Source organism: Brienomyrus brachyistius, unplaced genomic scaffold (assembly GCF_023856365.1).
Source record: "Brienomyrus brachyistius isolate T26 unplaced genomic scaffold, BBRACH_0.4 scaffold52, whole genome shotgun sequence".
Lineage (NCBI taxonomy): Eukaryota > Metazoa > Chordata > Actinopteri > Osteoglossiformes > Mormyridae > Brienomyrus > Brienomyrus brachyistius.
The window spans coordinates 1662147-1678248 of NW_026042327.1; the positions used below are offsets into that span (position 1 = coordinate 1662147).

At 40.6% G+C, this 16102-nt stretch overlaps 1 protein-coding gene across 1 annotated transcript; it reads right to left on the bottom strand.

Moving 5' to 3' along the window:
• Positions 1 to 14114: 14114 nt before the first annotated feature.
• On the bottom strand, positions 14115 to 15601 carry LOC125723864 (uncharacterized). The gene is made up of 2 exons (XM_049000708.1): positions 14854 to 15601; positions 14115 to 14464 (listed from the first exon to the last, which is right to left on the bottom strand). Exon 1 carries the CDS (start codon positions 15533 to 15535, stop codon positions 14861 to 14863), a length of 675 nt encoding a protein of 224 aa, XP_048856665.1. The 5' UTR covers positions 15536 to 15601; the 3' UTR covers positions 14115 to 14464; positions 14854 to 14860.
• Positions 15602 to 16102: the final 501 nt, after the last annotated feature.

A 16102-nucleotide genomic window follows, 5' to 3' on the forward strand; every position in this document is an offset into this window, starting at 1 on the left:
AATGGGAGAAGAGGAGAGACCGCAGAGGAAGGAGAACATAGATGACTGGAGGGGAGGGAATATAGGAGCAACAGAGAGAAGGAGGAAGGGCTGCGGAGGAGAAGACAGGATAAGAGGGGAAAATGTGCGCAGAGAAGGACAAACACCCCCACTGCCCAGCAAAGTGCACTTGTAAGTAAACCACAATTTTAGCCTTGGGCTCAATATCTGGACTTGTCTCTGTGTAGCAATGCATAGAATCCCTGACACTGGTTATGACTGTACTGTATTAGTCCTAAACCTGCCATTATAGTGTAAGAAGAAAAGATTTTTTTTTTTAAATAAATCATTTTAAAAAAAGGTAGAGCGATGTAGCCCCAGGAGAAGTCCCCCCCCCCCCCCCAAAGCCCTGTTTGTTCCCTTCTAGCTTCCAGATGAAACTCACAATGCACCCCAATGCCACCTAACTTCTCTTCCACATGATCCACCTTATTTACCCTTTGAATCCTGTCTATTATTGAGCGTTTTTCTATCCATTTGATTATAACCTTATTACACTGCATGTACATTAGTCAGCCACATATGCTGTACGGCTTTGTTTTCCGGACAGTCTGGGCTACTCAGATATGTCATGATTCGATTTGTAAATGCTGACAGTCTTGATATTATCCTTCTTATCAGGAAAAACTACTTCTGCATATAGATATTTCTCAATTTTTAGTCTCATCTAATATAAAAATTGGCAGGTAGTACAAATATAATCTTATAAATGCTGAGATTAGAGTATCTTCGATGCAGGAATGCAGGGGTTTCATTGGGGCCCTTTCTATGGCTTAGTACTGTGAAGGAGTACATGGTTAGTGCCAGGCGCAAATGAATATCTTTGATTTTGCATCCATTTGGTAACTTGTTGAAGTTGTCTGATAGTCAGTAATACATGGTTTAATTAATATGATTCTTTATTTACTACTTTATAACATCTGAAAGAAACTGAAATAGGAAAGCTTATTTTAATTTATGGTCCACTGGATAAACACAGACATTACAGACGGTTTTAGAGTCTAATGCTGAATGTTTTTTGCTATCATTTTTCTGCCTGCATATGCTATGATTGGTGCAGTGAAATTTGAGAATGTGTTTGTGGTCAGTATCATAGCCTCAGACAACAAACCAACGCTGTAGCGTGTCACTGTGTTTACATGTGAGAGGGGTTCCAGTTACATAATGGACTCGTTCTAATTGTTTTGACGGAGCTCGACAAACCTAAAAAATAAATGCTGGTTTTATCAAAAACTATGTCATATAGCTATATTCCAGATTTATTACAGCCAAACACATCTCGGAGCTCCGAGGAACCTCCTTCTCCCTACATTTCCCTCCTTCACACTCTTCCCTCAAATACTGTTACAAAATGAGGTAGCACTGTGATTTTGATACTTTATCATTCATACTTAACCGTACCTTCCTCCCATTCCTCCGTCTCTGCTTATTGACATTTAGGAGAGTCTCAGATATAAATTAACGATTCAAAATTATCAAACAAAGACAGACACAACACTGAAAAGATGACAAAGACACAGTTTGAAAAGTAAATATGTTTTATTGCAAATCTCTTATCTTAACATAGCCTACCTTATCATATGTTAACTTAGCCTATCATATTTTATCTTAGCCTATCTTGTCATACCTTAACTAAACCTATCTTATTATATTTTAACTTAGCCTATCTTATCATATAACTTAACCTATCTTATCTTATTATATTTCAACTTAGCTTATATTAATATATTTCGTCTTAGCCTATCTTATATTTTAACTCAGCATATCTTATCCTATCGTATCTTATAGCTACATTAACACTTAAACAGTATCTCTTTCCGTTGGGTCCCGCGGGATCCCAGTCCCAATGCAGGGCTCTAACACGGGTATTCTAAGAAAAAGAAAATAAACACTTTACTTAACTTTACTTAAAGCAGTCATATAACTGCATTATACATACCCAATTAATGCCTTATAAATCATTTATAAAAGTATAAAAAACACGGCTGTAAATACTTATACAAAGGCATAACACATTATAGCTATCTTGATAATGCATTATGAATGCTCTGATCTATATATACACAATAAATATCTTCATAATACATTATATCGGCCATTAATCCATAATAAACATGGCTATAATGTGTTATGCTTTTTTTTCTTCAGTATTTATACCCATGTCTATAATATATTTATGGATGCATTACAGTGCATTGTGAAGGTGTCAATAATGCAGTTATATTACTGCTTTAAGTCATTTGTAAACCTGAATTCACAGCCTTATAATTACTGCCTCTTGCTAATTCTTCTGAAAGGCAGGGGACAGCAGAAGAAGCACCACTTCATCTTCTTCTTCTTCTTCTTGTGGCTCTTCTCAGTATCATCTTCAGAAAGATCTTCGGCATTCACATGGAATGATACTTCTTCTTCACTGTAGATCTTCTCGGCAGCATCAGCATCTTCTTTTGTTTTATCTGTCTTCATCACTTCAGTCTCGTCCTCTTCCTCAGGTCCTTCTTCTGGTATAGTCAGTAGCTGTGATCTGTCTTCAGATGCCACCATACACTGAAACCTGACCAGTGTGGTAGCATCAGCATCTTCTGCCTGCTGGAATACCACATCAGCTTCTTCATTTTCCTCAGGTCCATCTTCCTGTAAAGTCTGCAGCCATATTCTGGCTACATATGCCGCCATGCACTGCCAACTGTCCACTGTGGCAGCATCAGTGTCTTCTGCTTCCTGAAGCTCCTCATCTGTTTCTTCATCTTCCTCAAGGTCTTCCTCCTGGATGGGTTCTAGCCAAGTTCTGCCTACTTGTGACACCACATATTCCACAGCATTCCCTGTACTTTTCCCTCCTCCTCCCTTAACCTCCTCCACATTCACTCCCACCTCACATACATTCTCCTCACCTCCATTTAGCATATCCATCATACTAATACCAGCCTCTGTCCCCTCCATCACAACCCTGGAGGCCTTCCCCTCAAATGTTCCCCACTCTGGTACATCCACATATTCCTCACTACTCTGCCCCCTTACCTCACCCTCCCCCCGGCTTGTCCGGTCCTTCCTGACTTTCTTTTTTTTGTTAAGGTAGCAAGTTTTATAAATTTCCCAGTCTTCAGATGAAAGGCCGTAATTACTCTGAAGACTTTGAGATGAAATACTAGTGCTGGCTAGCAGTCCATCCTTTCCCACACTCTCCCCTCCCTTACCCAAATCAGTAGACCCCCCCAATCCCCCCTTAACCCCCCCAGCCTGGACAGTGGGGAGTGTCACTGGTGAGAACTCCTCCACACCTTCTCCCCAGTTGATCACTTCATCCCACAAGTTCCAGGCTTCCCAGTGTTGGGTGTTGGTCCATCGATCAGCTCTCTCAATTCGCTCTCTGGGGAATAAATGAGAGATTAACCAGCACTTAAGAGAGATAATAAAATAAATAAAGAGCTGGAAATTCTTCAACCATACAGAAAATACAATTGTTATAATTATTATAATAAATAATTACAGGGTTCACATATATAAAAAAGAAAGAATAAAAGAAACAGCGAGCAAGATTGCAAAAAAAATCTACTGTAAAATGCACGATACTGTAAGTGCAATAGCATATTAAACAGTAATGTCACCAAATTATAACTAGAATCAAATACGAAACAACTGTGTTCCACATCAAATGAATACCCAGATGAATACTACCAAGAACTGAGTTAACACTAACCAAGCTAAGAATATTTGAAAGTGTTAATCCTGTGTAACAATGTAAATAGATGTAATGATAAACTTAGAAGCATCTAGCCTACTCCGAAAGTAATGCCCCAATTTTTTTTAACAATTTACCTACCACCCTGTACAGTAGGGGGTCCCAACTTCCGGTCGGTGTTCCGGTACCGTCCGCGCGGAGTATTGCACCGGGCGGCAGACAACCGGGGGTAGAGGAGCCAGCCGTCCCGTTTATTAGGGGATCACGCCGTTTTGGAAAGAAAGCTGCCCGTATTGATGTACGGAAATACGCCATTAGCCCCGCATGTCCGTATACACCGTCAATCTCCCGCCGCTCGGCGTGGGAACCCCCAAATTATACCGCCGTCTTACCGATCCGTGACACTTTTCTACGACGGAAACCGATCCGCGGACATCGAAAGGTTGGGAAGCCCTACTAAACTAGCATGTTTGAGATGAATTTACTAACCAAATAGTCTGTCATTATTTAAATATTAGCAACCACAGTAGCAATAAAAACCACTGCACTTTAAATGACGTTAAAAAATATGTAATATTAAAAAAAATGTAATGTTTTTTTATTGTATTATAGACATTTACTATGTCATTATAGTATAAAAGGCTAAATAATCAAAGTAGCACAACATCAGTTGAAGAATTCAAAGACATTTTGGAGAGCTAACAAGCTACTCACCTCTGCGCCATTTTCACTCAGAGTTTGTTGTGCTTCAAACGGTAAAGTTTGTTTACGTTGTTTCTATGGAAACTGCTCTGACTCTCCGCTTGACCGTAATATAAAGGCATGTATGCAGTAATTTTCTGATTGCAGATTTGATCCCTATGCAGTAATTGACCACTGACCTCTTGGACCCTCTGGGCTGCCTTCACCTGCATTGAGGCAGCTGTTACGTTTGCTGTCATTACATTCAGCCCAAAATATCAAAGTACAGGATTTAAGATTTGAATTAATAACAGGACCATGGGAAACAAAACATATATGTTATTGATCCCTCGAAGAAAGTTTTCAATTTTCTCCTTCTTTCAGTTCTTAAATAACGTGTCAGTTTTTGCTCTGTTTGGTTGGGATTTACCATTTTAACATTGTAGCAGTTCCTAGGCAATACACAGACAAATTCTTTTTTTTAGGATGGAATTATGCTGTAAACGATTACCTTCACGTTTCAACAAAGGTACTTGCTTTTGATATATAATTTTTTGTACATGTGTACTCTGGTCATACCCCTTGTACATATGGATGGCATGGAAGGACAGTCACTGCTGTCACCTATACTGTCCCTGTCTGCTTTTCTCATTTAAGTGTTGATATGGCAAAAGAAGATGGACCTTTTGTAGAAATTTCCAGCCAGAGACTTGGTTCCTATATGAAGAGAATATTTTATTTTAATTCAGGCTAAGAAACTACAGAAAACCAGCTCTGCATGTGATCTCCCCTTTACTGCACAAGGAGGGCACACACATCAACAATTAGCAATGCAGCAAAATACAGATGAACAATTTCTCACAGTTTCAGAATAAATCAGATTTCTCTGTAATTCAGAGATTGTCTAAGACTAGATCATTTTCTGCACTTGAACCTAATTTCAAGATAAATGACACCTGGGTCTATTAAAAGAAGGTGATGCTGCCTGACCCACCAACCAAGGCTGGGAGGAAAGGGAGGAATACTAGTCAAAGGAAGGAAGAAAAGCAGCCCACCCTATCTCATGGTCATGGATACAAAAGTCAGGGAGTGTTACGAAGAAGACACCACACTTAAGACCATTGGTTTTATGCACTGAATTACACCAGATAGAGTTTTTGCATTCTAGCTGTGTTACGTAACATTCCTCAGCCTTCATTTGTTTCCACAGAATGCAGGACATAATTTAGGGTGCCAAACAAGACAGCGGAACTGCAGTATAGCCAATTATTTGTTTCAGTAGTTTTATAACAACTCGAACATAAAATGTTTGTTTTTCTTAGATAAAAGTCCAGTTGAAACAGACTTTATTTTTAAATGTTAGATTGGATTTAAGAGATGGAATATGTTGCTTGTGTTAATACTGCTTTGATTTTGAGGATGAAGTCTGAAGTGTAGGTGACGTGTAACAGGTTGTTATTTTACTTTTAATTTATAATTATACAAGATTCTGTTTTCCTTCTTCTGTCTAACCTGATGGGTACAATATCCTTTAAACTTTCCCATGATGCTTTTGTCCTGCATCGCCCCTCCCTCTGTCTTTTCCCCTTCATAAGGGTCCCGACCTCATTTCCTCTTCCCTTTGGTGTATTGCACACGTGGGAAGAGGTGAGGATCTAGTGGCAGGGTCCCCCGAGTTAGTAAATCAATTGTATAATTATGACCCATATATATTATATTTGATTTATTATTCATCATAAGCAGGGGATAGAAAACACGTCTATACATAAGTATATACATTGTTTTACTTTGTGCAGAGAGAGCGAGAGGGCCAGAGCATATGAAATTTACCCCTTTCCTTATTGTTCCCAACAGTTTCAATAAAATCCAGGAACGACAACGGCGTCTGTAATATCCCTTCCTCCTGCACCCCACACACACCTGATAACACCCCAAAACACAATGCAGAGTATAGGCAGGGAATGACCGGTTACATAGGTACACTAGTGCGGCTTGTAAATATGCCCTTAATTTATGCCTGAATATCCCTCCCATATAGTGGCTGACCACATATCATGTGAAAGACCCGGAGAGAGTGAGTGTATATATATATATATATGTATGATGTACATGTGAGAGACACCATCGGAAGTCCGGTTCAGTTCCTCAGAGGCACTGCTATGGAGGCACTTACAGTAATAAACTTGCTGACCGCAAAAACTGGCACTATGATGGAAGTTATGCAGAAGTGCAGAGTAGATGGAATAATTTTTGTACCTCAATAAGATTGTATGCCTTTTGCCTGTGTCTCCAGCCAGTGCCGGGGGTGAAACGCGCCTGCAATTATCAGCGGGATAACATTATCGTTTTTTTTATTCTGTGGAAAATGAAAGACCGATTTGCTGGCCAGATTTATTTATGAATCATAAACATGTTGTGGGCTATATAAGTAAAGTCAGGGCTCTCAAGTCTTATGCATTGACTGTGAGACACTTGCATTTCAACCAGTACACATGTTCACACAACGCACCTTATGTTTGTCAAGCTGAGAAGTAAGGGTTAGGGTTATAATTATCAATAAATAATGTACTTCCCTGTGAAACAATGATGCTGGATGTTTATTTGCATATCATGATATGGTGCAGCCTTTTAATAGGTTTCTGTTTTTCTGTTAATCCATTCATGGTGTTGAATAAGTCAGCAAGCATAAGTGTAAGGCTAGTGAGTGACTGGTGTTTTCGGGGGAGACTCCCTAGAGCTGGAGAGAAATACCTTAAGGCACGGGATGAAAAATCCCAAATCTTCCAGGAAAAATGTCAGCATTATATATATTTGCCACACAGAACAGAACAAAAAATTCCTTAGGGAATCACACGCCTACCATAGTCACTATACTACTCAGAACGCCTGGTAGCCACCAAATCAAACATAGGAAAAGGTCCGGATTCATAGCGTTAGAATGTGGTAGAGACTAATATCCATAACGTACCATCCTAGAACACACTGTGCTCTAAAATTTAAGCCCAATTAAAATCTGAATATTAAATGAGGAAAATAATTTGATTTGTTCTTCTATCCCAAGTTGTGGTCTAAAAGCAATAAGACCACCATCCATTATACCTGCTTTGGGGAAAATGCACTCCTGTAGCCACTAGGGGAGCTCTCACCTCTTCTGGGCCCAGCTAAATAATTATGTTACGCATTCTAACAAGCTTTATTATCTGTGTCAATAAGCCCTGCTTTTACACTAACACTCCTGCTGAGAGGCTAGTTTGATTACCAGTCTTGCCCTTGTCATTAGGAACACATGAGAATTTGCGCAGTGCTGTTTCACAGTGGATTCTCACTGGTTTTCCCCAAGACTGGTACGATACATTTTATTCAGTTTCATACCACAGGTTATTGCAAGAGGGATCAATTGGTTTACTTTTATACTGGTGCAAGGAAACTATTATTATGATTGTGGGTTATCAAGCACAGTAGCTGGCTACCTCAGACATAAGACGCCCATTACGTTCCTGTGTATCACCTATATGGGCTGGGAATCTGTATATCAATTGAAATAATTATTCATAGCCCAGATAGCATCATATTATTGTTTCAGCGTTGAAGTATAGTTAAATGCATTGAATTATGGTCAGTGTTAAATTATCAGCATTGAAACTGAATAGATTTTTGGTCATTTTTTCAATATTGAAAAATTAATGGTGGCGAAACCTTGATATAAAGTGACTTTTTCAACATTGAAAATAAGATGCTGAGTTAACATCAATATTATTGAAAATAAAAATGGAAAAATGAATTTATGGGGGGCGGCATGATGGTGCAGTGGTTAGCACTGTTGCCTCACACCTCTGGGACCCGGGTTTGAGACTCTGCCTGGGTCACATGTGTGGAGTTTGCATGTTCTCCCCATGTCGTCGTGAGGTTTCCTCCGGGTACTCTGGTTTCCCCCCACAGTCCAAAAACATGCTGAGGCTAATTGGAGTTGCTAAATTGCCCGTAGGTGTGTGTGTGAGAGTGACTGGTGTGTGAGTGTGCCCTGCAATGGGCTGGCCCCCCATCCTGGGTTGTTCCCTGCCTCATGCCCATTGCTTCCGGGATAGGCTCCGGACCCCCCGCGACCCAGTAGGATAAGCGGTTTGGAAAATGGATGGATGGATGATGACATAACTGGTCTGTGAACAGTAGTGAGCATATGATGTAGGCTGTCCAGGAATGTAATAATGTGTGCAGTGTTACATGGGCCCAGGGTTGCATGATGGTGAACAGCACCGTTCTGACTTATAGCTGCGCACATAGTTATGTTACCACCACGCTGTCCTGGGACATTGATTATGGCACCGTGTACAATAATGTTCCTGCCATGCTAACGCGTTCACTGTTTCTTTCAAAAGGGACTCTGTAAATGTGCTTCATCCTGATTCTGTTGCATGCCAGTACACGAGATAATGCAGAGATGCTCACATTGTTCATGGTTTGGGAGATGGTGTCATCCTCTGTTATACGCTGCTGTATTTCTCGTAGCCTAATGGAATTATTTGTGATCACCATATTAACTATATGGGTCTCTCGTTCTTCAGTGAACATTCTTCCTCTGCCCCCAGATTCTGGATGTCTAGCAGGTCTGTAGAGTAACCTTTTCAGTTTTTACCTGTACAGCATTGTTGTGTTTCTCATTAGAGTATAGTACTATTACAAAACGTACTGTGAAGTAACTGTACTAACCGATTCTCATTTGGAACCGTCCTTATGATGCCTGCTACAGCGTAGCGGCTCAGGTCAGACTGAACCCATTGGCCAGCTTCCCTCAGGGTCATTCCATGGTTGATCACATGATCCACTGTTGTAGCTCTGATGACATCAGTTGTTCTATTTCTTCTTACCCTTCCTCCTTCCTCTTCACCTCCTCATCCTCTAAATTCACCTCCTAGTCTTCATTCTCTTCCTCGCCCTTCTCTAATTCTCACTCTTCTCAGTCTTCCTTCTCCCTCCATTGTTCTCCACACTGAAAGCTTACTGTACCTGTGGCTTATTTATAGCGCTCATGCTGATTGCAAAGTGAACTAATTATCTAAAACCGTTTTCACATGTGACAGTGTGGCCAGACAGCTGGCAAAGTAGTGTAATCAATAGCTATAAATGTGTATAGTTTTACTAGGAGTGTGTTGATCATTTAGAAATTGTGTGTAAAACAGTGAGTTGTGTTTACAGTTCCGCAAAAAGAGTGCTGTGCAGTGGATTGTATTTACACATTTGCAAATTGTGTGTTACAAAAGTGCAAACTGAGTGCAAAACAGTGAGTAATTTTGCTATAACTATTAATAGTTTTATAAGAATCATTGTTAGTGTTTAAGTATTCAGAAAAACTGTAAAAAAATTAAACGGGGGTGACTGTCCATTAAGCTAATCTGCAATCCTATTACACATAGCATGACACAGTACTGTTTTTGATTTTTCTTTAAATCCACCGCGATTGTGGTCATCTGGGTCGTGGGGGGTCCGGAGCCTATCCCGGAAGCAATGGGCACGAGGCAGGGAACAACCCAGGATGTGGGACCAGCCCATCGCAGGGCACACTCACACACCATGCATTCACACATGCACACCTACAGGCAATTCAGCAAGTCCAATTAGGCTCAGCATGTATTTGGACTGTGCGGGGAAACCAGAGTACCCGGAGGAAACCCCACAACGACATGGGGAGAACATGCAAACTCTGCACACATGTGACCCAGGCGGAGACTCGAACCCGGGTCCCAGAGGTGTGATGCAACACTGCACCACCATGCCGCCCCACTCTCAAGACCACATCATCTAATATAATCTCAATATGTGACTGTGTATATTTCTCACACAGGGATAACTGAGAGGTTATCTGATAATGCTCCAGTCCAGTGTCCATAATATACACTTCTTCATTACGCTAATCGTTATCAATCGCATTTTCAGATGCAGAACTATGGGGACAGAAGCAAAAAAGTTACTCATTGATGCCTTTAGTGTAACTGAGCTACAAAAAATTCCATCTGCTCAATTTTTGCTCCACTTCTCTTTTCCTGCATTTCCATGAAACTTTCAAGTTGGCGCTGGGGCTTGTGGTCAACCAATAGGAAAAGTTTATCACTATAAGCCCCACCCAGTAAGTCTTGGTCGAGAAAAAAGTATGTTCTTTTTGGAACTAAAAAATGGTTCAGGAACTACCTCCTAAGACCTTCAATTGGGCCAAGTTCGTGCAGTAGGAAATCGCCTTATGACCCGCAGCCACAATGGCTTGTTTAGAGACACCGGTTCAGCTGCCTGTATGCTTTTTCACCTGCGGCAGAAACAGCAGGCAAACCAGCACAAACAAGGTACGAACATGCAGTAATGGGGGTTCAAATCCCCAGACAGCGCCACCCACTGGGCCACATAGCATTTCATTTATCAGCAAATGTATATTTAAACCTTTGAGGTCCATCTCAGGCTCTTTGCAAGCAGAGATCAGGTCACTGAAATCTAAAGCAGTGTGTTACTAATCTTAGTAAAGCATGACAGAAGTGCTCACTTCTTTAATATTTATTCTGTGATCAAAACATTGACTGCAAAAAACAAGGAGACCATAACATCTCTAATAGGTGAAAACCCTAAATGTCAAGCGCCCCCTACTGGCTGGCTGCAGTACCATTATTAGCACCACCCATCCCCATGTCTTTCAGTGGTAAGAGGCGATTTTCCACATCACTTTCACTTTGCCCCCCCCCCCCCCAAAAGGGGGTTCTTTGTTTCTACTGTGCAAAATAAGTAAGTAAGTAATACTTTAAGGTATTTTGTGTCATTAATGTATGATTTAAATGCAGGTAGTTTTATTACAGTCAGCTTTTATTCACAGTGAGTAGCTTGTCATCATGAAGAGGAAATGTGACAATCGTGAGTTTTTGGGCAACCACAGAAAAGCAGGAAAGTACAGACAGTGAGATAATTAGTGCCAGTCAGATGATAGACGTATACAGTATGTGAGTCAAGGGTTATTCATATATTAATCATTCCCATTCAGATAACAAATCCTGAGAGATCCATTCCTGAGCATCATGCCAAGAAACACCACTAGTTTATTGATAACTGCTTTCATGCAAATTCTGCTGTGCTGAGAGTAAAGATGAAGAGGGAGAGACAGCAAGAGGCTGCTGACGGCAGAAAATGCAGGTGACATGGAGGGGAGTGAGAAAAGGAGCAAATATTGATGGTTAAGAGTGAATAATGACGTCACAGCAGCCTGATCCTGATGTTAGTTTAATATGTTTCTTAGTTTGGCCTGTGGTGTGTATTTCAGATACAGCATTTAAGCAGGGAGACTGAGTGTGAGTCAATGACAGAGAGAGAGAGAGAGAGAGAGAGCAGACAGGCAGGTGAAGATGAAGGTGTATTAGGGAGGAGGGGGGAGGAGCTTGGACCTTCACCAAATCAGCCAAATGTAAATGTCACGTCTATCAAACAGGAGACCCTGCTTTCAGGAGAAATGGTTTAAAGATCACACTGGGCTCCATTACAGCCCCCCCTCGTCTTAAGGGGGGGTTCTTTGTTTCTACTGTGCAAAATAATTTGTAACACAAATGTCTAAACTGGCATGAAAGACACATTCAGCTCTTGTGAAGACTGGCATGTGAAACTGGAAAAGGCACTGGGGAAATTCAGTGCACATAAAGACAGGCGGTGCCACAGATTAGCACTGATGACATGGATTCAGAAGATCAATCCTGTTAATATTCAACCTTCAGGTGAGCTGGAAAGAGCAGCAGCAAGTGAGGAAAAATCTTCTGAAGTTAAGCACTTGGCACGGCAAGGCCTGGCTTTTCGAGGTGTTGGTAAGGAGAGTGGGAATTCTGATCCTTCCTGATCCTTTTGGTTTTGATGTGTGTGTTGTAAAAAACCCTATTTTCCACCCGTGTCATGTACTGCCGCAACCAGAAGAGGGCAGAAGATATGGCACAAAAACAAAGGAAGAAGCCTAACTTTAAAAAAACTTCAAAAAACATCAAGACTCATCCAGCATGGGGTGGTGGGTTAACGAATAACACAAACAATCAAAGAATAAGCAAACAAATGAGAGAAAAGATGCAGAGATGACTGAGAAGCAGGGGATGACTGGAGAAAAGACGACAGGACCAGAAGACAGGAGGGATACAGGGAGAGCGGAGAAGACAGTATAACTGAAGAATGGGAGAAGAGGAGACCACAGAGGAAGGAGAACATAGATGACTGGAGGGGAGGGAATATAGGAGCAACAGAGAGAAGGAGGAAGGGCTGCGGAGGAGAAGACAGGATAAGAGGGGAAAATGTGCGCAGAGAAGGACAAACACCCCCACTGCCCAGCAAAGTGCACTTGTAAGTAAACCACAATTTTAGCCTTGGGCTCAATATCTGGACTTGTCTCTGTGTAGCAATGCATAGAATCCTTGACACTGGTTATGACTGTACTGTATTAGTCCTAAACCTGCCATTATAGTGTAAGGAGAAAAGATTTTTTTTTTAAATAGATCATTTTAAAAAAAGGTAGAGCGATGTAGCCGCCGGAGAAGTCCCCCCCCCCCCCCCCCCCCCAAAGCCCTGTTTGTTCCCTTCTAGCTTCCAGATGAAACTCACAATGCACCCCAACGCCACCTAACTTCTCTTCCACATGATGCACCTTATTTACCCTTTGAATCCTGTCTATTATTGAGCGTTTTTCTATCCATTTGATTATCAGCTTATTACACTGTATGTACATTAGTCAGCCATTTTCCGGACAGTCTGGGCTACTCAGATATGTCATAATTCGATTTGTAAATGCTGACAGTCTTGATATTATCCTTCTTATCAGGAAAAACTACTTCTGCATATAGATATTTCTCAATTTTTAGTCTCATCTAATATAAAAATTGGCAGGTAGTACAAATATAATCTTATAAATGCTGAGATTAGAGTATCTGTGATGCAAGAATGCAGGGGTTTCATTGGGGCCCTTTCTATGGCTTAGTACTGTGAAGGAGTACATGGTTAGTGCCAGGCGCACATGAATATCTTTGATTTTGCATCCATTTGGTAACTTGTTGAAGTTGTCTGATAGTCAGTAATACATGGTTTAATTAATATGATTCTTTATTTACTACTTTATAACATCTGAAAGAAACTGAAATAGGAAAGCTTATTTTAATTTATGGTCCACTGGATAAACACAGACATTACAGACGGTTTTAGAGTCTAATGCTGAATGTTTTTTGCTATCATTTTTCTGCCTGCATATGCTGTGATTGGTGCAGTGAAATTTGAGAATGTGTTTGTGGTCAGTATCATAGCCTCAGACAACAAACCAACGCTGTAGCATGTCACTGTGTTTACATGTGAGAGGGGTTCCAGTTACATAATGGACTCGTTCTAATTGTTTTGACGGAGCTCGACAAACCTAAAAAATAAATGCTTGTTTTATCAAAAACTATGTCAAAATATTTCAGATTTATTACAGCCAAACACATCTCGGAGCTCCGAGGAACCTCCTTCTCCCTACATTTCCCTCCTTCACACTCTTCCCTCAAATACTGTTACAAAATGAGGTAGCACTGTGATTTTGATACTTTATCATTCATACTTAACCGTACCTTCCTCCCATTCCTCCGTCTCTGCTTATTGACATTTAGGAGAGTCTCAGATATAAATTAACGATTCAAAATTATCAAACAAAGACAGACACAACACTGAAAAGATGACAAAGACACAGTTTGAAAAGTAAATATGTTTTATTGCAAATCTCTTATCTTAACATAGCCTACCTTATCATATGTTAACTTAGCCTATCATATTTTATCTTAGCCTATCTTGTCATATCTTAACTAAACCTATCTTATTATATTTTAACTTAGCCTATCTTATCATATAACTTAACCAATCTTATCTTATTATATTTCAACTTAGATTATATTAATATATTTCATCTTAACCTATCTTATATTTTAACTCAGCATATCTTATCCTATCGTATCTTATAGCTACATTAACACTTAAACAGTATCACTTTCCGTTGGGTCCCGCGGGATCCCAGTCCCAATGCAGGGCTCTAACACGGGTATTCTAAGAAAAAGAAAATAAACACTTTACTTAAAGCAGTCATATAACTAATAAATAAATAAATAAATACCCAATTAATGCCTTATAAATCATTTACAAAAGTATAAAAAACACGGCTGTAAATACTTATACAAAGGCATAACACATTATAGCTATCTTGATAATGCATTATGAATGCTCTGATGTATATATACACAATAAATATCTTCATAATACATTATATCGGCCATTAATCCATAATAAACATGGCTATAATGTGTTATGCTTTTTTTTCTTCAATATTTATACCCATGTCTATAATATATTTATGGATGCATTACAGTGCATTGTGAAGGTGTCAATAATGCAGTTATATTACTGCTTTAAGTCATTTGTAAACCTGAATTCACAACCTTATAATTACTGCCTCTTGCTACTTCTTCTGAAGGGCAGGGGACAGCAGAAGAAGCACCACTTCATCTTCTTCTTCTTCTTCTTGTGGCTCTTCTCAGTATCATCTTCAGAAAGATCTTCGGCATTCACATGGAATGATACTTCTTCTTCACTGTAGATCTTCTCGGCAGCATCAGCATCTTCTTTTGTTTTATCTGTCTTCATCACTTCAGTCTCGTCCTCTTCCTCAGGTCCTTCTTCTGGTATAGTCAGTAGCTGTGATCTGTCTTCAGATGCCACCATACACTGAAACCTGACCAGTGTGGTAGCATCAGCATCTTCTGCCTGCTGGAATACCACATCAGCTTCTTCATTTTCCTCAGGTCCATCTTCCTGTAAAGTCTGCAGCCATATTCTGGCTACATATGCCGCCATGCACTGCCAACTGTCCACTGTGGCAGCATCAGTGTCTTCTGCTTCCTGAAGCTCCTCATCTGTTTCTTCATCTTCCTCAAGGTCTTCCTCCTGGATGGGTTCTAGCCAAGTTCTGCCTACTTGTGACACCACATATTCCACAGCATTCCCTGTACTTTTCCCTCCTCCTCCCTTAACCTCCTCCACATTCACTCCCACCTCACATACATTCTCCTCACCTCCATTTAGCATATCCATCATACTAATACCAGCCTCTGTCCCCTCCATCACAACCCTGGAGGCCTTCCCCTCAAATGTTCCCCACTCTGGTACATCCACATATTCCTCACTACTCTGCCCCGTTACCTCACCCTCCCCCCGGCTTGTCCGGTCCTTCCTGACTTTCTTTTTTTTGTTAAGGTAGCAAGTTTTATAAATTTCCCAGTCTTCAGATGAAAGGCCGTAATTACTCTGAAGACTTTGAGATGAAATACTAGTGCTGGCTAGCAGTCCATCCTTTCCCACACTCTCCCCTCCCTTACCCAAATCAGTAGACCCCCCCAATCCCCCCTTAACCCCCCCAGCCTGGACAGTGGGGAGTGTCACTGGTGAGAACTCCTCCACACCTTCTCCCCAGTTGATCACTTCATCCCACAGGTTCCAGGCTTCCCAGTGTTGGGTGTTGGTCCATCGATCAGCTCTCTCAATTCGCTCTCTGGGGAATAAATGAGAGATTAACCAGCACTTAAGAGAGATAATAAAATAAATAAAGAGCTGGAAATTCTTCAACCATACAGAAAATACAATTGTTATAATTATTATAATAAATAATTACAGGGTTCACATATATAAAAA

Coding starts and splice junctions, on each gene's coding strand:
- LOC125723864 (XM_049000708.1), bottom strand. CDS start 15,535: ATGGAGGGGACAGAGGCTGGTATTAGTATGATGGATATGCTAAATGGA.